General features: G+C 33.1%; 1 protein-coding gene across 4 annotated transcripts in view; it reads left to right on the top strand.

Moving 5' to 3' along the window:
• Positions 1-25,235, top strand: part of Sbf2 (SET binding factor 2) — a 417,940-nt gene that overhangs the window by 235,215 nt on the left and 157,490 nt on the right. For 3 of the 4 annotated variants that reach the window (XM_076846869.2, XM_076846870.2, XM_076846868.2), the window contains exons 13-16: positions 938-1,036; positions 11,777-11,981; positions 14,251-14,360; positions 15,809-15,958. In XM_076846869.2, coding sequence (XP_076702984.1) covers positions 938-1,036; positions 11,777-11,981; positions 14,251-14,360; positions 15,809-15,958 — 564 coding nt within the window. Of the gene's footprint in view, positions 1-937; positions 1,037-11,776; positions 11,982-14,250; positions 14,361-15,808; positions 15,959-25,235 lie in introns of those variants that run through there. The other variant, XM_076846871.1, reaches the window with a different exon arrangement.

The raw sequence follows: 25,235 nt of genomic DNA, 5'->3' as shown, positions 1-25,235 counted from the left end.
GATTACTCGCAGAAAACTTGCTTACCACTGCCTCTATTTTTGTAGGTCCTCCTCTGGCCTCTACTTTTTACTCAGCCATGACCTCCTGTTCTTCATTTTCAGCCCTTATCTCAACACCTCCTTCACAATTTCCAAAACTCATTGACTGTAGGAACTACTAAACTGCATTAGTGTTAGTCAGCTTTTTGTTTCTGTGTCTTACCCCTATACTCCTATCAAATAGGCATCCAAGATTTATGAAAAAGTTTGCCTTTGATTAACAGTCTTTCTGAATTCTGGCCTAGTATAGGTAAAGCTGTAGTTTTATATGTGTGTATGTACCTGTGAGTCTATTAGTTTCTAGAAGAAAGAATCTATATTGTTCCTTTTCTTTTTTATCTTCTGTTTTTTTCCATCAGCATTCTTTTCTCCACTTTAAGTATGTGTTACACACAGTTCTCCCAGTAAATTTTGTTAATAGGGAAATGGACTATCATCATGTTCTTCTATTTTAATTTAGAGATGAGGAAATTGAAGCCTAGAAGTTTTAAATGATTTGTCTTAGATAAACTGTCTTCAGAGGGAGGACTAGAGTCTGAATACCTTGACATAACCATTGGTTCTTTTATTGTGATTTGGAAATATTTGGAGACTTTATGACTTCCTGAATTTCTCTGAGTAAGAGAATTCTCTTGCAAACAGCCTTTGGAATGATAGGATCTCTCAGTTTCAGAAATTACTTTTCTCTAGAAGAAGTAGGGCCCTAAATCATTGAGGAGGAACCACCAGGCAATCCAGCATAGTGGTGAAACCCAGTAAAAATCTGCAATATTTTGTTTTAAAAATAATATATGTTTTGGATGTTTTTTGTTTTGCAAATTGTATAAAATTAGCACATAAATTTTTAATTCAGCATATTTTGGAGTTGATGTTCTACCATTTGATTCTTTTTTCCAAGTTGGTAGCTTTTGAAGTAGAGAGAATTAAACTAGAAGAAAATAACCCATTGAAGATTATAAAGCATGTCAGAGAACTTGCTGAGCAACTGTTCAAAAATGTAAGTAAGTATATTTATTTAGATAGCGATTAATTTTAAAAGTTTTAATAAAATATTTCCTTTGTAAAACTAAAAAGTTTAATATTTCTGGTGGTAATCTGTTTGCTCTGGACTATAGATTACAATATATTATAGTTGATACTCTATGTCAAAATAGCACATTTTCACCATATTTTTCCTGTCCATCACTATTATGAAACATCTTAGTAACAATTTTTCTATTTATCATTTGCCCTCATTGTGATTTTCATTTTGATCTCATTTTTAAGACATAAAGAAAAGATTAAATGTATTGGAGATCAGAAGTATGTCAAATGGCATTGACTGATGTGCTCTACTTCAGTGTAGTACAGAGATTGTCAGCTAAATGATGAACATTATTTGAGTTGCATTGTTTTGAATAGATAATGGAGACTGAAAGAAGGAAAACAAAATGACTGGTGACCACAGAAACCCAAAGGTGAAAATATTTCCTGAATAGAGGAAATGCAGTAAATCAAAAGATTAAGATGTAGTTAGGCATAAATTAACTGTGAAGTGACAGGGAACTTGCATGCTTATGAAATAATGAATTTTGGCTAATAGAGATGGCAATTCCCTTGCTTGTGCAGCTTTGAGTCCTTTTGCTAAGCAAAGTAAAGTAAGTAGGTACTTCTTTGGTACTTCAAAGAGAAGTAGTGGGAAGATATATTCTTAAAGAAATATAGTTAAGAAGGACTTGGGGATCAATATCCAGGCCCCAGTAAGTGTTGTTTAATTCAGTTGTTTGGGCATTGAGTCATCAGTCACTACTTTTACATATTAATTTGAAATCTGAGAAGCAACTGGATAAAAGCAGGATTATTAAAATTTCATGCCATATTATTCAATTGTCTTCCTTTCCTTTCCCCTTTTCTTTTCCTTTTCCTTACCCTTTTCCTGTAATGAGAATTGAACCCAGGGGGCTTTGCACATACTACAAACCCATTCTACTCCTAAACTATATCCCCAGTCCCATTCAATTCTTTCTAAATTTCAAGTTTTACATTCAAAATCTGACCTTTCTTTGAGGGAAAGAGTACTTTAAAAAACAGATAATAAAAGCAAAGCTCAAAGGTTCTATATATGAACAAACAAAATCCTTTTATGAGTTTTCCTCATCTAAATCTTGCTTAATAGTTGAAAATTTTATTTTAAGTCCCTGTTTTATCAGTTGCTAGTGATTCACTATACATTTGGCAATATATATGCTTTGCCTAGCATATAAAAGGAATATAAATATCACTAATACATGCAGAAATCATTAGGCATAGCGTTCTTGTGCCTGTCAAAAGATTAATTTCCATGTTAAATTACTTAACACAGCGATACTTTGACTGTTTTTTGTAGATTATAAGTTGTTTTACTAAGAAGCAATATTTCATATTCCTAAATTTTACATCATAGCATATTGGTTTAGCAAAAGCATAATTAAATGGTTTTCCTGACACTTGATATGCCAGAATCTGTTTCATGCATTTATTAACTGAACACATTTTTAGTTGTTTATAACTATGTCCAATATAATAAATGTATTTCTTTCTTAGAAACTGAAACTTAAAAAAAATTAAAAGAATTCTTTTAAGAGGAAAACTTGTGTTCTGTGGTAGTCTTTGTTATTTATGATGGATGTGTAGAACTAATATGTAGCCAAATCTCAAGAGAAATTTCTGGTTTTCCATTATAATAATAAATATTGAGTGATTAGTGTAGTCTACCAGGCATGGAATTAAGCACTTTAAATACATCATCTCTAATGCTTACAACACTATACAGTAGGTGTCATTATCCCCATTTTACTTCAGTATTTGGTTCTAGGCTACTAAGGGTTGGAATCCAGATTTTAAATTCAAGAATTTTCATCTAATTCTTATCTTTAATCTGTCAGCTTGACTTACCTTAAATTTGAGAAAATAATGATCTTTCCAATACATGTCACAATATATTTTGACATACATTCTCCCTTGACCTTAGAAATGACCCCCTGAGATAAATAGAGCTGGTATTGAATATATGAGAAAACTGAAAATTAGATAGGTTTTTTTTTTCCTTGTCCCAGGTAAGAATGATTTATTGTTGGATTTCAGAAAAGAACAAATGTGAAATGGGAATTAGTTCAGTCAAATCGTACTGATCCCTGATTAACTTGATTTTTATTTTTAGGTCTTTTACAACTATTCCAGAATTTCAAAATGTTATAGCCAGTTAGTGAATAGAGTTTGGGTTTTGGTGTAGGTTTGTCTCCATTACATGAGTGCTCAATACATACAAAGGCATGTGCCAGCCTGCTTTATTGTAAAGACAGTTTTTTTTCCTTTTCATTCTAGTACTGAAATTTTATGATACATATATTTACATTAAACCAGTACATAACTGAAAATTGCAATAAAATGAATATGCAGCCAGGCGAAGTGTTGCATACCTATAATCCCTGCAACTTGAGAGGCTGAGACAGGAGGACCTTGTGTTCAAAGCCAGCCTGCAATGACGAGGCATTAAGCAACTCAGTGAGGCCCTGTCTCTAAATAAAATACAAAATAGGATTGGTGATGCGGCTCAATCCTTGGTACCAAAAAGAAAAAAAAAAAAAAAAAACCAGTAATTATACATTATTAAAGGCGAATAAAAATACTACACATTTCTTTAAATGTGTAGTATTTAAAATGACACTTCTAAAGAAATGATAATGAGTTATTTATTCTACTACTGTATAAAAGACTGTCTGGTTAGGTAAGAGCTCTTCAACTATGCTTTATGTTTCATGAGTCCTGGGACTTTGTCCCCAGTGTATTTCACTTAATGTAGTTAGTTCCATTTATTCAATATGTACTTAGTAAGAACCTACTAGTGCCAGGAATTCTCTAGGTGCATGATTTTCCTAATACCTTTCAGAAAAGAATACATATACATATGAGACAGAGAGAAAGAGAGAAGAGAGAGAGAGCGCGCAAGAGAGAGAGCGCGCACACACACGCATACAAGGATCACAGTATCCCCTTCAAAGGCACACCTCTAATGACCTAACTCTTCCATCAAGCCCAACATCCTAAAGGTCCCACCAGCTCCCAATAACAGCACAGGCTAGTGACTGAGATTTAAATACGTGGACCTTTGGGGAACATTCAAGATTCAAATTATAGTAGTGATAAAGTTGCTTTTTGGGGTTGATGCCAGTTCAAGATATCCATATGGTTCTATTTCTAACTAGTCAAGTTTTTTTAAATCACATTTCTAAAATTTCCTTTTGGTAAGCAAGAACCAACCATATAATTTGGCTATTTCCTATTATCAGGTTAAAATTGAGACCTGGTGATCCATTTAAATGTTTGTAAATACTTTATTGTACTGAAGTCTGGAATGTGTATCTAGCTTTTCTCCTTCACCTCCCTTTAAAGAACCTCAAAAAATCTAAATTTTCTAGTTTCTTCTCACCACTGAGGTTTTGCCAATGTGAGTATCCAAATTATAACTGGAGCAGCTGCTCTTCTATCTTTCAGGAGCTTCCTGAATTATTATTTAAAAAAAAAAAAAAGAATTTGGGAACTTTGGTGCAGTGGAAAGGTGGAATAAAGGAGAAGGAAAGAACTAAATCCATTAGAGACAAGTTGTATAAGTAGTGTCAGAATTTATACAATGAAGATTTTTGGCAACACATTTATATATTTTTTCTGTTCCTATTAATTACGCTGAGTACTGCCCACTTTGGCTTTCACAATCTCCCATGTTTACATGAGCACACATTTAGCTACTTATCTGCCTCATACCTATGCTCCTTATATACACTTATAAAGCACTACTGACGGTATACAAAATGAGAGCATTAAAGTAGGCCAAGATAAGAATTGTATAAATTTTCCTTCCAGTACATTAAGCAATCAGTGGGACATATTTGTTTTGTTTTGTTTGTTTTGTAGTTGTTGATGGACAATATGCCTTTATTTTATTTGTTTATTTTTATGTGGTGCTGAGGATCAAGCCCAGTGCCCCATGCATGCTAGGCAAGCACTCTGCCACAAAGCTACACCCCAGCCTCAGTTGGACGTACTTTTAATCTAGTACAATCTTTCTAAATGGCTTTGCATCTGCAGTATTACATAAATATTTGCTAAAGTATGTAATTTGTCTGAAAGTTTTGTTAAATGTTTAAAGAAAATTGGAAGGCATTTTCATATAAACATGATATTTCTAATTGAGTTTTATATATATTTCATTGCCTGGCATTGAACCAAATAGGTATTAAAATCAAAATGGCATCCTAACACCACCAAAAAAAAACCCCAAAATCATATTTGTACTTTTTTCCAACCATGAATAAAGGGATTTTTTTTTCATTAAAGGAAGGAAGTAAAATATTGTAGTTACCTATAGTTTAGAAAGTCAAGACATAGACATAAACTACTTACTTGATTATGATAATGAAGTAAGTACCCTAAACCAAACTTTAGACCTATCCATCCCATCTAGTTTGTTCATTTGTGTCAAGTTTCTTGTGATTTAATTTATCCATAGTAAAATTAACTTTCTTCAGTACATTTTTATAGGTTTTCACAGATGCATGTTGTCATGCAATCACTAGCACCATAATGAGTACATAGAACTATTCTGTCACCCCAAAAAGTTAATATCCTTGCTGGCAACCATTTGTCTGTTCTATCTCTGTAGTTTTGCCTTTTCCATAATATCATTATGTAGGGTGGATTTCTTTTTTTAGTTGGCTTTATTCATTTAATATAATTTATTTCACATTCATCCATGTTACTGCATGTATTTATTGTTAATTACTTTCTATTCCTGAATAGTATTTTATTATATGGATATAACAAAGTTTTATTTTATCAATAAAACTACCATAAACATGTAGGTTTTTGTGTGAATATAAGTTTTCATTTGTCTTGATAAATATTTATGAGTGGGATGCTGGAATATATGAATATGACATTTAACTTTATAAGAAGCTATCAAACTCTTTTTTCAAGTATCTTTATTATTTTGCATTCTCACAGCAATATATGAGGATTCCAGTTTGCGCTACATCTTCACCAGCACTTGATATTATCAATTTTTGTTGTTGTTTGTTTTTGTTTTAATCATTCTAATAGGTGTGTGGTAGTATTTCATGATGCTTTAAAATTTCCATTTCAGCAGGCAAAGGAGAATATAGGTCTCTTAGCTCATCATTGTATGTTCCCTTGGTGCTTGTGACAGAATTACTTGTCCTAGAATAGAGAATCTCCATCTGGAGTCTTGAGTGAGAGTATGACTCTCAGCACCGGGCAATCCTCCCCTGCCCCACCTCATGAAATGTGGCAATGTCTGGAGACATTTTGATGTGCTACTGTTAGCTAGTGGGTATAGGCCAGAGATGCTTCTCAACATTTACAATACACAAAACACTCCAACCCCACTCCAAACTTAGAATTATCAAGGCCAAACGTCAGTAGTGCAGAGGTTAAGAAACAAATGCTTATTTAGGACAGTCAACACACTAGATATACTAAATACAAATTTATTTGCATTTAAGGATAAGACATTAATTCAGCTGGGTGATCATTGAAAGTCCTATGAGGTAGCAAATTTATTGATGTTTCATTACATTGTATACACTGCCAGGCAACTAGAAAGAGTCCAGTTACATTTTGACAGTGTTTTAATGATTTACTCCAGTGTTAGTATTATCTTCAACTGTTTGAAAGGATGTGTAAAATTTACTAACCCACATAGCTCTAGGTGTAATTGGTACCTGCTAAGTCATTTAAAACATCTGAATTAATCTGGGAAATTTGGTAACCTCTAACAAGCTCACACTAATTTGTCATTCACTGCTAAGACCAATGTGAAGAAAGATATTTTTTCTCCCTGTGACTGTTGCCTACTTTGAAATTTCTGGGGGGCTAGGGGTTTTTGCTTTATTTGGCTTTGTTTGGCTTTTATTTGGAGCATATTTTCAGCCCTACACATTCACAGCTAGCCTGCTAAAGGGAAAGAAAAAAGAGAAAAATCTGTTTCTAGACCAGATGATGAATTTCATTTTTTCAAGAAAAATGAAAAATCATTGAATTTCCCATCACTATACTTTACTCTTTTTTTAATTTTTATTTTTAATTGTAGATGGATATGATACCTTTATTTTATTTATTTATTTTTATATGGTGCTGAGGATTTGAACCCAGTGCCTCACACATGCTAGGTGTGTGAGTGCTGAGCTACAATTCCAGTTCCTGTACCGTACTCTTAATCTGGATTACAGAGACCATTCTTGAAAATCATTATCCAAAATTCTGTCTTAATGATAATTCATTTTCACCTATAATCTCAGTGATTTACAACCCTGAGGTAGGGGATAGAAGTTCAAATCCAGGCTTGGCAATTTAGCAAGATCCTGTCTCAAAAAAAAAAAAAAAAAGAAAGAAAGAAAGAAAAGGGTTTGGGAATGTGACTCAGTAGTGCAACTTCCCTGGATTCAATCCTCAGAAACCACCACATAAACACACACACAAAAGATAGTGTACTGTGCCAAGCTTTCTTGGGTACCTCATTTTGGTGGCCTTGGACAAAATTGTTGCTGGGTTTATTATAAGTGTTTTGTTCTCTAAATTTTTGGTTATTACTTTGTATTTTCATTTCTTTGGCATCAAAGATTTTAAAAATTGGCTACTACTTTGTACTGTTGAAAAAGAAAGAATTTCCTTTTTTCAACAAGGAAGTTCAACAAAGTTGGGCTAGTTTTTAATGAGCTTACTAACTTTCAAGGCACCAGTCCAGATTCATTTGGAGTTACAAATAAGAGGAGATATTTCTAAGAATATGTAGAGTTTGATGAACAATAACCTGATTTCCCTCTCATTATTGATGTCTTCTCAAGAAGTCTTTGGTGGGAACTGGGGTTTGTAGCTCAGTGGTAGAGCATTCGCCTCGCATGTGTGAGGCACAGGATTTGATCCTCAGCACCACATAAAAAATAAACACATAAAATAAAGGTATTGTGCCCATCTACAACTAAAATATTAAAAAAGAAAAGATAAAGAAAAAGAAGAAGTAGTTTTTTGGAGACCAAGTTAGTTTTAAGTTGGCAAATGCAATCCTTTACATTTATCATGCAGACCATTAGAGGGCAGCAGTGCACAGACACAGCCAGAAAACCAAACATGAGATTTGAGGGCATGTGAGTCTTTTTTGAATCTTCTAAAAACAATTGGAATTACCATAATTTAGCAGATTTAACCTATGGTCTGTATTTTAGTGTAGAATTTTTATACAACTACAAATTGCCTCAACTTTGAACTTTAACATATTTTTAAATGGCTTGTTATTCTGATTGTGTATGAATTTGTTTTGTAGTATTTCTGATTGCATATGGAAAGGCTGTTAGTAACATAGTACCATCAAAGATGATATATATTTAAACTCTTACTGGGTACTCTACTGATATTACTGTTGTCGTTATTATTAAAATATAAGTAGCTGGTGATGTGATGAGACTCTAGGTAGGAAGGAATGCTCTTAATTTCAGAAGTATGATGCCATGCCAAAGAATATGCAACGAGTGAATATTTTTCAAATAAATGCAATCTAGATTTTTGGAAAACAGCTTTTAGTTTTATTCTGGGAAGGGGAAAGAGAGACACTGTATCTGTGTTGGAAGATCTTTCCTGTAACAGCTTGCAACAATCCTCACAAGAACCTTATGAAGTAGCTACCACAGTATTATCTTCAGTACATGTGAGGAAGCTAAAACACAATGGGGTAAGTGAATTGACACTGTACCAGCTCATAATAATAGAAAGCAGCCAAGCTGGGATTTGAACCATGGCATTCTGAAATCAGAGACATGAACTAGAAGTAGACTACCTTTCTCCCTGAATTGTAATGCCATCTGTTTCTATCACATTTTCACGTCTAATCTTATTTCTGAGCTCTTTGGTTATTCTGTTTGTTCATTTAGCCCTTCACTAATGTTAATTGTTGTACTTTGTTTATTCTTTTTATATAAGTTTTATATAAATTTTGATATACGGAAAGCTTGACTCTCCTCTTACTTTTATTCAGAATTTCCTTGACTAATTTTGCATCTTTGTTCTTCCCTATTAAGTTCAGGACTAACTTGTCATATTGCATGGCAAACTCTTTAGGAATTTTGCCTACAAGTGTTATATGCAATTTTAACTTTCTGAATCACCCTAAGACATTTTTGGAACAAGACATAAGGTAGACATATAAAATATAAGTATAAAAGATATTGGCATAATTAAGGAGATTTCTACTTTTATGTTTTCATGTTTTAAGAATTATAGTGAATATTATTTTTATGGTAAACATTTGAATTTTGATAATTTTTATTATAAAAATAGGTATAAATAGATAGAAGTAGTAGAGAATATACTTTAAATGATTCGTTCCTCAAGGTCAACATGAATTACCTTTCCAGCCTAGAGAAAAATCTGCCCAATATGTTTCAGGAACTTATTAATTACAGTTTTTTATAATATATGGGTAGTAATTGTGTCTAATGAACAGAGAACAAATGTACCATTTTTTGGATAGAACAATTTCAGTTACAAACCAGTGGTATTTGAAGATTTTTCAACATATGCTTTAGAAAGAATAACCACTGGAGTAAGAATTTACTTATTTTTCCCTGTCTTTGCAAATGATGTAGAATGTTAGTAAAAAGCATTCATGAGGGCTACTTTGGTATGAACAAATTTTGTATCTGATTTTATCTTATCAGGAATCTTGTAAGATAACCTAAGTACATATCTTAGGCAAAATTATTTGTCCAGCATCATATAATGAGTAAAGCAAAAACTAGAATCCAGACCTTTTACACTTAAGGCAATCTTATTTTCATTATATTGCTGATATTTGCTTACTGTATCATCTGCCCTAGGCCAGCCTTTCCTTTTTCTGGGTCTGGGCCACAAAGCCAAAAAGAATTGTGGTGAGCAGTTCTAATAAAGGATGACAGTTGGCCATTTTTAACTGTCAGGAGGATGTATGGGTAATATTGAGTTTAATCTACAATATGATTACAGATTCAGTGGGAATAGGCACTTTCTGGTTTTAAAAGATAACTAATGCTTAGCTAATTGGCTTAAGAAGGGTTGTAAAGCAAACTTCTCTAGAGAACTTTATAGAAAGGCTGAATTCCATTCTGTCTTTAGTATTTGAAATATAATTCCACTTAACTGGTGCCAAATAAAAGTTCATGCCAGTCTTAAATCTTTTAAAATATTAGCTGATAGGGTTTGGGGATATAGCTCAGTGGATGCATGCCTGAGGCACAGCATCAAAAACAATAACAATAATAAAAATTAATTAGCTGACACATTTAATTAAATTGTTGCAATTTTGATGTGTGTTTCATCTTTTGTACCACTCATCAGAATTCAGTAGGAAATCATTTAGAATACCTCCTACATGCAGACAGTTTCTTGATGTAACCAGTATACAGCAGAAGACAAAAGAATATATATTGTTTTAATTGAATGAAACACCTGCCCTCATGGAGCTGCATTTTAGTGAGAGAAGAATAAATAAGTTAAATAAAATTCATAGTGATAAGCACTAAAGAGAAAAATATAATAAAGAATAAGCAATGTGTTTGGAGGAGAATATAATTTTTAAAAGGATGGCAAGAAAAGATGGCATTTGAGCAAAGAAATGCACTCCAGACAGAGGGAACAATTAAGTGCAAAGGCCTTGAGGCAGGAACAAGAAGGTCTGTGCATTTGGAGCAGAATGAATGAAGGCAAAAAATTGTGTAGAAAGGCCAGATCCTATAGGACTCTGTAAATAAGGACTTTTAAGTTTTACGCTGATTGAGATGTAGAACCATTTGAATGAAAAGAGGAGTTATGTGACAAATTGACATACTTTTTAACTGGATCACTCTGTCTACAGAGTTGAGGGAGGGAATAAGGGTGGAAACAATGAGACTAGGTAGGAGACAATTATATTGTTATAGTAGGAAAGGTATTGGAATGAAACAAGGTGTCAGTGAAAGATGGAAAGAGTATAAACATATTTGAAAAGTAAAGTCCACAAGTTTGCAGCGGAATGGATAACTGGATATTAGAGAAAGGCATTAAAGATGACACAAAGCTATTCACATGAGTGATTAGAAAAAAATAAACATAACACTTACTGAACTGGGGAATACTAAAGAATGCAGATTTAGAGATGGGTAAAGATTAAGAGCACCATCTTAGACATACAATGAAGATTTTATTTTAAATCCAAGGGCTAATACTTCATTTGGATAATTCATTAGATCCATATATAGTTCAGGAGAGAGCTTGATTGGAAGTAAGAATTTGTAACTCATAGGGTGTTTTATGATTAACAGATAGGAGATTGCAAGTGATCACCAAAGAGCTAAGTTTTAATAGAAAAGAGAGTCAGGGACTGAACCCTGAGGTATTCACATTGTTAATAGATTAAGGACATAGACAAAGAAGTAGCAAAAAGACCCAGAAATCAAGTAAAGAAAATGTTTGTGGAAGAGGAAGACAAGTGACCAGGTGTCTCAGATGCTGCCAATAGATCATGGAAGAAGTTTGGTTCTGATACTCTGTGTTTTGGGCATATATATATATGAATGTATATAGTATAATCACTGATCTGTCTGATTTCAGTATGTGTCCCTCTGTGCTCCTCTGCCCTTTCTGACTATCTGCCATTGTTATTTTAACTTTTAAATAATTTACTATTTTGATGTTGCAGGAGAATCCAAATCCTCATATGGCATTTCAGAAAGTTCCACGCCCAACAGAAGGATCTCATTTGCGAGTTCATATTCTTCCTTTCCCCAAAATTAATGAAGCTCGGGTTCAGGAATTAATACAGGAAAATCTTGCTAAGAACCAGAATGCACCACCTGCTACACGAATGGAGAAGAAATGTGTTGTGCCAGCAGGTCCACCTGTTGGTATGTATTTGTCTGTTTTAAAAGTAAATTTTTTATCAAGATACAAGACACGAAAAAAGAAAAGTATATTATTTGATGAATTTTCACAAAGTGAACAAAGTCACATAAGTAGAATCAGAACATTATCAACACTGAGAAACTCTCTTCTATTCACTGCTCTCACAAAGGATAATCACTAAACTATGCTACCACTGTAAAATCTTTTCTTTTTATGAAATAGCTTTTTTTGAGATACAATTCACATATCATAAATTCTCCCATTTAAAGTCTGCAATTCAGTGTTTTTTTTTTTAGTATATTCACAGAATTGTTCAACCATTACCATTAGTTTGAGAACATTTTTATAAGCCAAATAGAATATCTTGTACCTACTAGTAATTTCCCATTTACTCACCAAATCACCTCCTTTCCAGATTTAGGCAATAATCTGCCTTCTGTCTTCATATATTTGCCTCTTCTGGCCATTTTTATAAATACAATTTTATAATTTTTTTTTAAAAGAGAGAGTGAGAGAGAGAGGGGAAGAGAGAGAGAGAGAGAATTTTTTTTAATATTTATTTTTTAGTTCTCGGCGGACACAACATCTTTGTTTGTATGTGGTGCTGAGGATCGAACCCGGGCCACACGCATGCCAGGCGAGCGCGCTACCGCTTGAGCCACATCCCCAGCCCCTATAAATTTTTATAAATAGAATATGCTATTTGATCTTTTGTGACTAACTTCCTTCATTTAGCATAATATTTTCAAGGTTTATCTTTGTTTTAGCTTGTATCAGTTCATCATTGATTTTTCATAACTGTATAATATTCTATGGTAGTCTTTAGATATGTGGGAGGTGAACAGATTGTGCCTTTAGATTCTAAAAAATAGCCATATATACAAGTCTTTCTTTTTGGCTTCATTTATTTGACTTTTTGTCTTCATTAATACTTCATTTGCACAAAAATATGGTATAGTTCTTTGTAAAAATATACTTTTTTTTTTTTTTGTACCAAGTATTGAACCCCAGGGTCTCTTAACCACATCCCCAGCCCTTCTTTGTGTTTTATTTAGAGACAAGGTCTCACTGAGTTGCTTAGGGCCTCACTAAGTTGCTGAGGCTGGCTTTGAACTCAAGATCCTCCTTAGCCTCTCGAGCTGCTGGGATTACAAGTGTGTGCCATCACGCCTGGAAAAATATCCTTTTTATTTTATTACAGTATTTTTTACAAATACTGCTTTCACTTATATCTTTCTAATATTCTTTTAATAAACTAAATATATTTGGATAACTTTAAAGATTAGAATTTTTCAATTCTGTGTTAAAAGAAAATTTGCAGAAATTAGAAGTGACTTTCTGCCAGACATGGAGTATATGCCTGTAATCCCAGCTACTCGGGAGGCTGAGGCAAAGGGATTGCAGATTCAAGACCAGCCAGGCAACTTGATAAGACCTAGTCTCAAAATAAAATAATAAAAAGGGCTGGCAGCATAGCTCAGTGGTAGAACATGTGCCTAACATGTGGGAATCCTGAGTTCAATCCCCAGTACTGGGGGGAAATATGACTTTCCTGAGCCAGATTAGCCATACATTGGCCACAATATTTCTTTACTTTTTTTTATTTTAACACTACTTCTTCCCTTCAAGTCCCATATGCACAAATTTGTAGTATCTAATTTTTTTGGTATATACTTTTTCCTTGGTAAAAGACTGCTTTTTCTGTTGGTAGTCCTCTTGTACATTACCTATTTTTGTTGTTGTCCCCTACCCCAAACATTCCATATCAGAACATTTAGTTTACAATTGAAATTTAAAATAGTTGTTTACCTTTACAGTATAATTTGCTTAAGAGTTAAGTGTAACGTGAAAAATCTATCCTGTGGAATTATCCATTAGTCTAACGTTTCAAAATGTGAAAATGTAATCAAATAATGAATTGGAATACCTTCAGTTCCATATAACAAGAGAAAAAAAATTCTGAATGTTGTTTATAAGTCTTTTTTTCTTTTTTTCCCATACCAGGGATTGAACCCAGAGGTACTTAAGCCACATCCCCAGCTTCTTTTCAGCTTTTTTAAATTTTGAAATAGAATCTCATGAAGTTGCTAAGGTTATCCTTGAACTTGAAACTTTCTGCCTCAGCCTCCTGAATCTTTGGGATTCAGGATGCACCACAGGCATGCACCACCATGCCCAGCATGTTAACAGTCTAGAAGTAATATTCCCCTTGCTTTTGTAATTGCCAAAGAAGTTTAATTCAGTTGTATTTTCTTTATATTTCTTTACTAGTTTCAATAATGGATAAGGTGACAACAGTTTTCAACAGTGCACAGAGACTGGAAGTTGTTAGAAACTGTATCTCATTCATATTTGAAAATAAAACTTTGGAGACTGAGAAGGTAATAAAATGCTATTTTCCCAAGTAAATATTTATCATCTCCTGTTTAGATTTACATGTTAAAGTAACTGATCTTTCCTCTGATTCTATCCCTTTTCCTACTAAAATGTCCTTTCATTATTATAATCCCTTTAAATGAGTAGTGGTTAAAAAGTAGTAGTGATTTTAAACTGTAGTCTAATGCTAATTATATGGCTATAAGAAAAATATTGATGATAATTTTCCCTGATATTTTAAAACATTGTCCTGAAAACATTATTCTATGTTTTAAATATAATTTTATTTATTGTAGAATGTAGCTAGATTTTATAATGGATTAAAGAAGCCTGTACTAAACTTTAAATGACTGCCCAGCCTTTTATGTTTGAGGACTTTGTTTCCATTTCTTCTTATGGTTGAAATGTTGCAGATTTCACTTCTCTACTTTCAGCTTTCACCTACTGTTTCTTATACCTGCCCTATAACATTATTATGCCCTCTTATACTTGGACTTTTTCCCTTTCCTTTTTATTTGCTCCTTTGTTCTGTTCTTTAGGTTTCCCAAATCAAATAAGCTTGTTATGACTTTGCCTTACTTGGAAAACTGCAAGAGGCATTCTTGAGTTTCTTGTGAAGAAGTCAAAGAGTTTTAATGCATAAACCTAGAGATATCTGTTGAAGTTTTCCTGAGTTTTTTTTTTACTTATTTTCATATTGAAATGAGGAGAAGAGATTGTAAAACTATCTAGTCATCCACTAATATTGAGTAGTAATGAAATAGCTGACCAATTTAAAAGTATGAAATTGTTTGTGGGGTTTTTATATGTTTGGTTGGTTGGTTTTGGTACCAGGGATTGAACTCAGGACACTCGACAACTGAGCCACACCCCTAGCCCTATTTTTTGTAGTTTATTTAGAGATAGGGTCTCACTTAGTTGCTTAGTGCCTCAAAGTTGCTGAGGCTGGCTTTGAACTTGCAATTCTCCTGTCTCAGCCTCCCAAGCCCCTGGGATTACAGGGGTACACCACTGCGCCCCGCTTGTGGGTTTTTTAAAAATCTGTCATCATAATTTTTCCTTCTATTCTTACTATGGATACTTGGCCAGTTATAGAAAGTGTCTATCTGTATGTAGCTTTGTGTTGTGTTCTGAAGCAATAGTCAGTTTGGTAACTAACATCTTGTTAAGTCTCAGGAAAAAAGTTAATGTTTTTTCAATTTACCATATAAGCTCATTCTGCTTATTTTTCATGCTGGCTTACAAATAAATAGAACTATAAACCTATCTATTTATTAATCATCTTTCTAGTAAATCACTTCTTCCCTAGGAATTTCATTTTACTAATAACTTTATTAAATAGTTGATAGGATGCATTTGAATTTTCAGTGTTAGTGTTTGAAAGATTTTGGTTTTTTCATTTTGTTTTTTCCCTGTGGTACTTTTTGGTCACTTGTGTCCCTCTTGTCCTTAGACCCTTCCTGCCGCGCTGAGAGCCCTTAAAGGAAAAGCAGCAAGACAGTGTCTCACTGATGAACTGGGCTTGCATGTACAGCAAAACCGGGCAATATTGGACCATCAACAATTTGACTATATAATAAGGATGATGAATTGTACTTTACAGGTAATTTTTAGTCCTTCCAGATTATTCCTCTTATTTGAGGATACTTCCCACCACCCCACAGGAGATTAGTAATTATCAACGTATTAAATTCTTGAAACTGCTACAGCTAATAGGATGAAGACCCAATATCCATACCATTTCTTTCAGAAGCTTGTACTCATTACTTGACATAAATATTAAGATTCTCTATTTATTTTTTGTTTATCTTGAAAAATATCATTTGATTTTGTAATATAAGCAAGCTCTGTGAAAATGGAATGTTATCTTTAAAGCACTGAGTTATATATTACTTAATATCTATAGTCACATCAACCCTTTTCAGTCAGTTTTTAGGTAAGGCAGAGGGCAATTAATGATGGATAATCCAAATGATAAATGAGTTAGTTATTAAGCACTTTGTAAGTGTAGAGCACAAAAGAAAAAGTTTATAGTGAGCTTCAAAACATGTCTTATCTTACAGAGAGAAACTTTGAAGACCCAAATTAGGAGAAGCAAATACTCTGGTTTCCTTATTAGGTATTCTGTAACATTCGCATCCTGTTCTCTATTGCTGATGCAAAAATCCTTTTTCAAAGAGAAAATTTAATGAAATATGGAGAATTCAAAAGTATCTGTGGGACCCAGATAAAATAAACAAAATAATGTATGTTAAACATTATACACACATCAGAAAGCAAAAATTATAGGGTATAATTAGTTTAAAAATTATGAATGAAAGAGGGCCTAAGTAAATAAAATTTACCATGTTTATGGATTGAAAGTCTTCTATAATAAAGATATTAGTTCTCCTCAAAATAATCTAAAGAGAAAGTGCAGTTCCTATCAGAATCCCAAGTAGATTAGCAAAAGCCTTATAATTACCAACATGCTGCTGAAGAAAAACAACTAAACATAAGAATTTGCCTTTTCAGCTATTAAAAATTTTGCTTAAGATTATAGTAATTAAGACAGTGTGGAATTTGTACAGTCATAATTAAATTGACCAATAGAGAAGAATAGAAAGCCCCAAAATTGATAGATTCATATGTGGAAATGTGGTTTAAGAGGCTTGGCATCTTAAGACTAGTGGTAAAGTGATAAAGCAATTCATTAAATAGTGATGAGAAGTTTGGATGAGTGCATACACCTAATATACCATTGACACAACGATTGTACATATATCTCACAGCATATACAAAAATCAATTCCACATGGATTGAAAACTTAATATGAAGAGCCAAAAAAGCTAATCTGAACGCCTAAACTGTTCAAAACACAGTACAAGAAATAACCTTATGACCCTGAGGGAGGGAAGGATTTTTTAAAGACATCACAAATGGTGCTATTCTTAAAAGAAACACTTAATAAATTTGACTTCATAGTGTTCATGAAAAAATATACCATAGATAAAAAATACAAACCAGAGTGAGAGATGTTTGTAAAACATATAACTGTCCAAAGGTTTGTACTGAGGTTACAAGAACTCCTACAAATCAATTTTAAAAAAGAAAAAAGGAAGAAAAACCTAATTTTAAAATGGGCAGAAGATTAAAGAAACCCACTTGGTTAAAAAGTGTATGAAAATCATCTGTAATGATCTATATCAGTAGCTGAAGAAATACCTTTTATTTTGTACTGGAAACTGAACTCAGGGGCACTCTACCACCGAGCTACATCTCCAGCCCTTTTTATTTTTTGAGACTGCATCCCATCAAGGTGCAGAGGATCTCACCAAGTTAGTGAGGCTGGCCTAGAATCTTGTGATCCTTCACCTCAGCCGTCAGAATTGTTGGGATTACAGGTATTGCTCACCTAAAAACAGCAAGATAGGCTTTTACAAATTCACTATTTGACAAAAATTTTTAAATTTGTTGTTATTAATTATTGGCAAAGTTTTGAAACAAATAGAACATGTAAACTATATTAGTGAATGTACAAGTTGATGTAACCACTTTAGAAAATTTTATGAGCTATAAGAAAATAAATAAGATCATTTGTCATTTTCTAATAAAACTGCCTATGTGGCATAATCTGTGACCCAGAGACTCCTTCCCTAGAGGAGCTCTTGCCTACACATACCAAGAAGCATGCACAAAAGTGTTCATAGCAGCATTGTTTTAAATAGCAGAAAACTTGAAACAACTCATAATGCCATTCAGCATAAGAAAAAATAAGTAAATTATGATATCTTCTTATAATAGGAGATTATTTAGCAGACAATAAATGAATTGTAATTACAAGTGATAATGTTGACAAACCTTAAAGAAGATAATTTTATGCAGAAATAAAAAATAGCTCAATTACAACATGGTTCCGATTTATAAAATTGAAAAATACATATTATTTAGAGAGATTTAATTTAGTGATACTTACGTGGTAAAAATATAAAGAAAATCATAGTAATAAGAAACAAAATATTTAAGAAAATTACCTTTGGGACATAGAGAGGAAGGGTGGTGAACATGGGGCTCTCTAACAGCGATGGTAATATTTTATTTCTGATATTAGGTATATAGGTGCTCATTGTATCACTATTCTTTATAACTTTATAACATACATATTTTATGTCTTAGGGTACTCTTCTTAGTTTTTTTGCATGACATATTTATCTTCCCAAACTCATTCCAAAGGATATCTTTCTTATAAATTCTTACTTAAATATTTGAGTGATCTAGTCCACAATGAAAAATGTAATCTTGTAAGAAGCACTGTGTACTTTGTGTAAATGATTTGACAAAATAAGAGATGGATCACCTTTACTGGAAATACATTCTTCCTTAAGAGTATAAGATACTTGATATTAGAGTTTATAACAGCAAAAAATCCAAACAACCTAAGTATTTACCATTTGGATATTGATTTATTTAATTAACATACAACTCTTCTTTAGAATACTGTTTTATTACTAAATAGAAACAACTTTATATATGTACTGATGTGGCAAAACTTGTTATATATATGCAGGAAGGTATAAAGGAAGTTAAAATAGATACAATATGATTCTGTTTTTGATCTACACTTACATATATATATGAATGTAGATGATAGTAAAAATCTAGACAGATATTTACACTAAATTCTTAATAGTGGTTATTTCTGAGATATGGATTAGACAAAATTTGATATCTAACATAAACACTTCTCTGTCTGAAACACACATAACTATATTATGTAAAATTAATTACCAGCATATATTAATTTATTATTGTTAATATACTAGTTAGCATATACTAATTAATTACTGTTATTATAGAGAATAAGAAATAGGGCTAACAGATCAAGGTCTCCAGATACCCTAAAATTAGGCAGTTCCATGACTGCCTAATTATTGTATTAAAACTATAAAAACTGTTTTAGGAGCTTTTATCCATTAGCGCTTTCATTACTGTTTATTAATAAAAGAACAAAGTTTTAAGATCTTCTCAAAATTTAGCACATAGAATTTAGTAGGTCGCTTGTATGATAGTAGATTCTCTTAGGCTACAGATATTTTTCTTTCTTATTTGAATAATCATATTTCTGTAAAAGAAAAAGCAGCAAAAAATGTTCACATACTTTCAAATACACTTGGATTGATGGGTATTTAATATTCTATAATTTAGTATTTTGTATATACATAAAAAATCCTGTGCTACATCAAGCACATGCTATTTAAGTCCTTCCCAGTTATGAATGGACTTGCATATGATATTCTTTTCTTAATGAGTTTTTTATCACCAACTTGGGATTTATTAGTATTCATATTCCTGTTGCAAGAACATACTTATGGGGATTTAACATGACATTCTGAACATTTTTTTGCAAAAGCATAAAGGTTCAAGGCAGAGAGGCAAAAACATCTGTGTTCATGTTTTTAGAAAGAAATATTAAATGAGCTAATTTTTAAGTATTGATTCAAAAACCTCAGTAAATTTTTACTTTTCATGACCTAGAAGTTATTCTGTCTTTCCCGTCCTCAAGAGAGAATTAAAATGGAACATGAGTCCTGCCAAAGGCTATTTTGTTTATCAGGTTTATTCACTGCCAAGAAAACTTTTTACAGCATTGTTTTATAGAGGTTATAGATTAATTCAACTACACATCATGTCATTTCAAAGAACTGATCATATTTTATTATTTTTTAATTACCAAAAATCTCACCCCTAAATTCATGATCTTAACTCTCCATTTTACCAGATACACAAAGTCTTTTATTGTATCAACCTCTTAGCTAATGTCTTTTAAAAATAAATTATAATCTGAAAATCTAGTGAAGGCCTCCATTTTAAGCATCATGATAAACTGCTTGCTCTGAGGAATCCTCTTATTAATGTAGAAATAGATTTTAGAAAATTGCAAACACACACAAATCATGATTTTGATACATTGTTTCCAAGAAGAAAAGAAAGTCAGTCTCTAAATATACCCTCCCTAGAGGAAAGACAAGTAGGAAAAATCAAGTCCTGTGCAATGAGTTATTGGTAAAACCAGATTTATGAACAAAATTAAGCCTTGAAAAGCTGGTTGAACTGGAAAGTTTTACATTTCAAGCTAGAACACTGAAAAAGAATAAAGTAGTCCCTATTCAGTAGCATGCCCTCCACCTTCGCCCCCAGAAGAAGCAATTGTGAATCATTTTTGGAATAATGCATCCCTAGTTTAGGTAGTCAGGATGCCCATAGATTAAATTCAATGAAGTATTGATTTGCAATTTTAAAATGACCAAATGCCAAGGAAATGAGTCAAGAAGGAATTAGTGTCAAAAGAAACAAATAACAGCAAATTTAGACATCCAAAGACTGTATTTATAGGAATTATCCAATTTGAATAAATAGTAATTGGAGTTATTAAATAAATAAGCCAGGCACAATAGCACAAACCTGTAATCCCAGCAATTCAAAAGACTGAGATAGGAAGATCACAAATTCAAGGCCATTTTGAACAATTGGGCCAGACTCTGTCTCAAAATTTTTTTAAATAAATAAAAAGGGATAGGGATGTAATCAGTGGTAGAAAACTTGCCTAGTCCGTGTGAGGCCCTAGATTCAATCCTCAGTAGTGGAGGAGGTGTGGTTTGAACACAAAGTCAGCAAATAACAGAAGATTAACAATAATGGTCACGTAAAGTTAAATTATATAATCACTAAAAGCAAAAACTGAAAGAATGTGGAAGACTTAGTATTGTTCTTTGTAAATTGAACTATAGATTAAATTAGTTTAAATCAAAATTGCAAGTGAATTTTTTTAAAAAAATTGACAAAAGTGATTCTAGAATTTATATGGGAATACATAGGACTGAGAATGCCCAAAGCACTTTTGAAAAAGAACAAAGTTGGAGGATCTGATTTTAAAAATCTATCAACCCACAATAATCAGAACATTGTTGTATTGACCTAAGTAAATATCAACAAATAGGTGAGTGGTAAAGAATACTAAGAAACAGCCCCACATTTATGGCATTTTTGACAAAGTCATCAAAATAATGCAATAGGGAAAGGAAGGTTTTTTTTTTTTTTTCTTTCTTATAAATAGCATTGAAATAGCTAGCCAGGCAAACATTAACTCTATCAGCAAACAAGAATAACTTGAAATAGAGCATAAACATAAAATGTAAAACCACACTTTTACTAATTTAATTGTTTGGTGGGGTGGGAATGGAACCCAGGGCCTTATTGTATATTAAGCAGATTCTCTAAGCTATAACTCTAAACTCCCATAAAACTTAGAGGAAAATATAGAATAGTTTCATGATTTAGAAATGAACAATTTCCTATATCATAGAAAGCAATAAAAAAAATTAAAAATTGTAACTAGATTTTATCATAATTAAAACTTAAACTTATCAAAAGATACCATTGAGAAAAACAAACAAGCGAAACTAGAAAAAAATGTCCAAAGTATATATCTGACAAAAAAACTGGTATCATGTTCATCTGAAGAACTTCCTATTAAAACCAAGGGATGGGGTATATCTTAGTGGTGAGGCATTTGCCTAGCATGAACAGAGGCCCTAGGTTTGTTTCCCAGCACTTAAAAAGGGGGAAAAGAAGAAGAAGAAGAAGAGGAGGAGGAGGAAGCCAGGCATGGTGGTACATATCTGTAATCTCAGTGACTGGGAGGATAAAGCAAGAGGATTGAAAGTTCAAGGTCAGCAATTAAACCATCTCAAAATAAAAAGGATCAAGGATATAGCTCAGGGGTAAAGCTCCCATAGAGTTCAGTCCTCAGGACCAAAAAAGATATAATCCTAGTTCTCAAGGAGTTCAACAATCTAGAAGAAAAGTCTCACGGATTAACTAATATAATAGGATAAGTGCTGACAGAGATCTAAAGAAAATACTGTGAAATATGAAAGGTTTTATGGGGCTTCCGGATTGGAGTGGAAAGGAGATAGTTACAGAAGGCATTTGTCAGTCAAGAACTAGGACAGTGTGTTGCTGGTAGATGAAGTTGCTAGAAAACAGAAGTATGGAAAGGGCCTGTATTTTTGAAAACTAGAGAATATTTTCATGTCATTGAGTATGAAAATGCAATTGTAGAAGAGAGGAGAGAAATACTCGACAGAGTAACTTCTATTAAAGTGAACAGATTGTATACATGCATTTAATCTGCACACCTCCCAAACCCCACTAAAATAATAAGATTTGTCTTTAAATGCATAAATCCATAGGAAAGGAAGAAGAGGAGACAGAAGACAGCATTTTGGAAAGTAGAAAACTGAAGGATAAGTATTTTTACTTAGAAGACCCAAGAAAGCCTTTCCCAGTTGGCAGTGGGAAAAACTTTAAAGCATCCCAGTTTACAGAATCCCAAAGGGCTCTAGGATTAGATATCCAAATATCTCTGAAAGCAGGAGGATAAGGTTGGGCTAGAACATTAAAATCAAGGATTGGTCAAGTCTCTGAGATGTAGTGAATGAAGTCCCCTCCCAAATCTTTTCCTAATGTTGTATAAATAGCCAGTTGCCTTTCCTTTCCTTTGGCAGGAATTGGATATTTATTTGTTTATGTAATTATTTTCAAGAGAGAGAGAATATCACAGGGGTAGGGAATAACTGGGTCTGGTGAGAGAAATTCTGTCTTGCTGCAAACAAAGGGTTTAAGTAAATGCCAGATACATATTAAGATTGCCAGCAGGCTTTCCCCCTTCAGTTCCCAGAACTCTGGCAGCCTTCCCTCAAGGGAAAGGATTAGAAGATTGTTCACTGAGAAATATGACCAGCCTAAGAGAAACTTTATTAAAGGCACTAACCTTAGGAGTTTCTTAATAACAGCAGCTCTGCCAGGTCATGCTATAAAGACCCTCCCAGCTTTGTCCATGTACACGTTCTGTTCTTTTGCCATTCATTGGTTTACTTCTCCTTGTGGTGGACAACCTAAACAAAAGGGACCTTTAAACAAAGGCAGTGCCTTCTTCCCACCTTGTTCCCCAACTCTACTCCCATTCTCCACATCCCCATGTTAAGAATCATCTAGTCACTATCTTAACTCTTCTGTCTTCTTTCTTCTTGTGTACCTATGTGACTCTGGACTGCTTTAGATAATCTAAGCCTTTTTTTGGCCCTAAAAGTGAGTCAACCACAATCACCATTATGCTCTAGAAAATGGCTCAAGAAATTAACTGATTTTCCCAAATCACACAGCTAGTAAATTGATGAGCTGGTTTCAAATCCAGGATTTTTTTTTTTTTAATAAACCCTGTGCTTTTACCTGACTGATACTATGTTCTTCAAAAACTATGCCAGTAGGTGCTCTATAATTAGATTTAAATTTAGATCAGGAATCTGTACTCTGGGCACTTGTGAATCTTTATTGTTACTTCTTCAAATAACAATTGCTATTGAAAAACTCCAGGATTAATTGAATTAAAACAGAGATCTTGTTTGTATTGTTCATCTTGTTATACCCAACATCCAGCACAGCACTTCACATACAGAAAACATTCAGATATTTGAATCATGAATGATTACCATAACTTCATGGAAGTCGTAGTTATTGAAATAAGAAGCTACTTTTCTATGGTACTTATCAAGGAACTAACTTTGGCTGTCAATGAATTTGAGTTTCAGATTTAGGAGAAAGTTTATTAAATAAGATATTCTAACATCTGAAAGATTTACTGCCGCTCTTTTGTTACTATCACTCAACCAAGTGATTGATAAAAACTCATTTTATAAAACCTCATTTATAAATGTAGTGGAAACTTTTCAGTTCCCATTTTAACTGTGATTGATAGCTTTTTTTTTTTTTTTTAAGAGAGAGTGTGAGAGAGAGAGAGAAAGGGAGAGAGAATTTTTTAATATTTATTTTTTAGTTATCGGCGGGCACAACATCTTTGTTTGTATGTGGTGCTGAGAATCGAACCCAGGCCGCATGCATGCCAGGCGAGCACGCTACCGCTTGAGCCACATCCCTAGCCCTGATTGATAGCTTTTGATGATGGCCATTACCACCTCTGCAAAACCCTCTTCCCTTATTTTTTAGTTTTTTCCCCTAATTTTTCCACTTCCTTCTAATCTCATTTTCAGTATTTTTTTGTATTTTTGTAATTTCTCCCATCCTTAAAATGGTGATCATTTGCATTTTTGGATTGATGTCTCAGTCTAAGAGTCACCCTGGAAAATTTTATTCATCTACATTACCATTTCTGACATATGCCTTCCAAATCTGTATCACAAACCCAAATTTACCTTCTGAATTCCAGAACTGAATATCCCAATAGTTGCTTTTATCTTTGCTTGAATGTCCCAAAGCTATTTTGATGTCAGCATGTTCCAACTTAAATACTAGCTGAGTCTACAGTTACCTTCCCAAACTACTTCCTCCTTAATTCCTAGTTCAACAAATGGCACTAATAAGCAAAAACACAGGAATAGTTTCTATCTCTTCATATTACCCTATATCTGCCCAATCACTGAGTCCTATAGATTCCACTTTTCTAAATGTACGTATGTAGATGCTCCATTGTTTAAGGCATAAATATTTATGATTGGTATGTCTTATTGATGTGTAAGTCCCTTAAGCCATATGAAATTCCTTCTTTGTCCCTTCTGTTTACTTTGGCTTGAAGTCCACTTTATCTAATATGAGGATAGAAACCCTTGTTTGTTTATGAGATCCATATGAATGATATTTTTCCCATCCTTTTGCCTTCAATCTGTGGATATCTTTGCCTATGAGGCAAGTCTCTTGGAGATAGCATATTGTTGGGTCTTGTTTTTTAATCAAATCTGCCAGCCCATGTCTTTTGATTGATGAGCTTAGGCCATTTATATTCAATGTTATTTTTGAGAAATAATTTTTATTCCCTGTCATTTTGA

This window comes from Callospermophilus lateralis, chromosome 2 (genome assembly GCF_048772815.1).
Source record: "Callospermophilus lateralis isolate mCalLat2 chromosome 2, mCalLat2.hap1, whole genome shotgun sequence".
Lineage (NCBI taxonomy): Eukaryota > Metazoa > Chordata > Mammalia > Rodentia > Sciuridae > Callospermophilus > Callospermophilus lateralis.
This window is presented reverse-complemented; position numbering and strand designations above follow the sequence as displayed.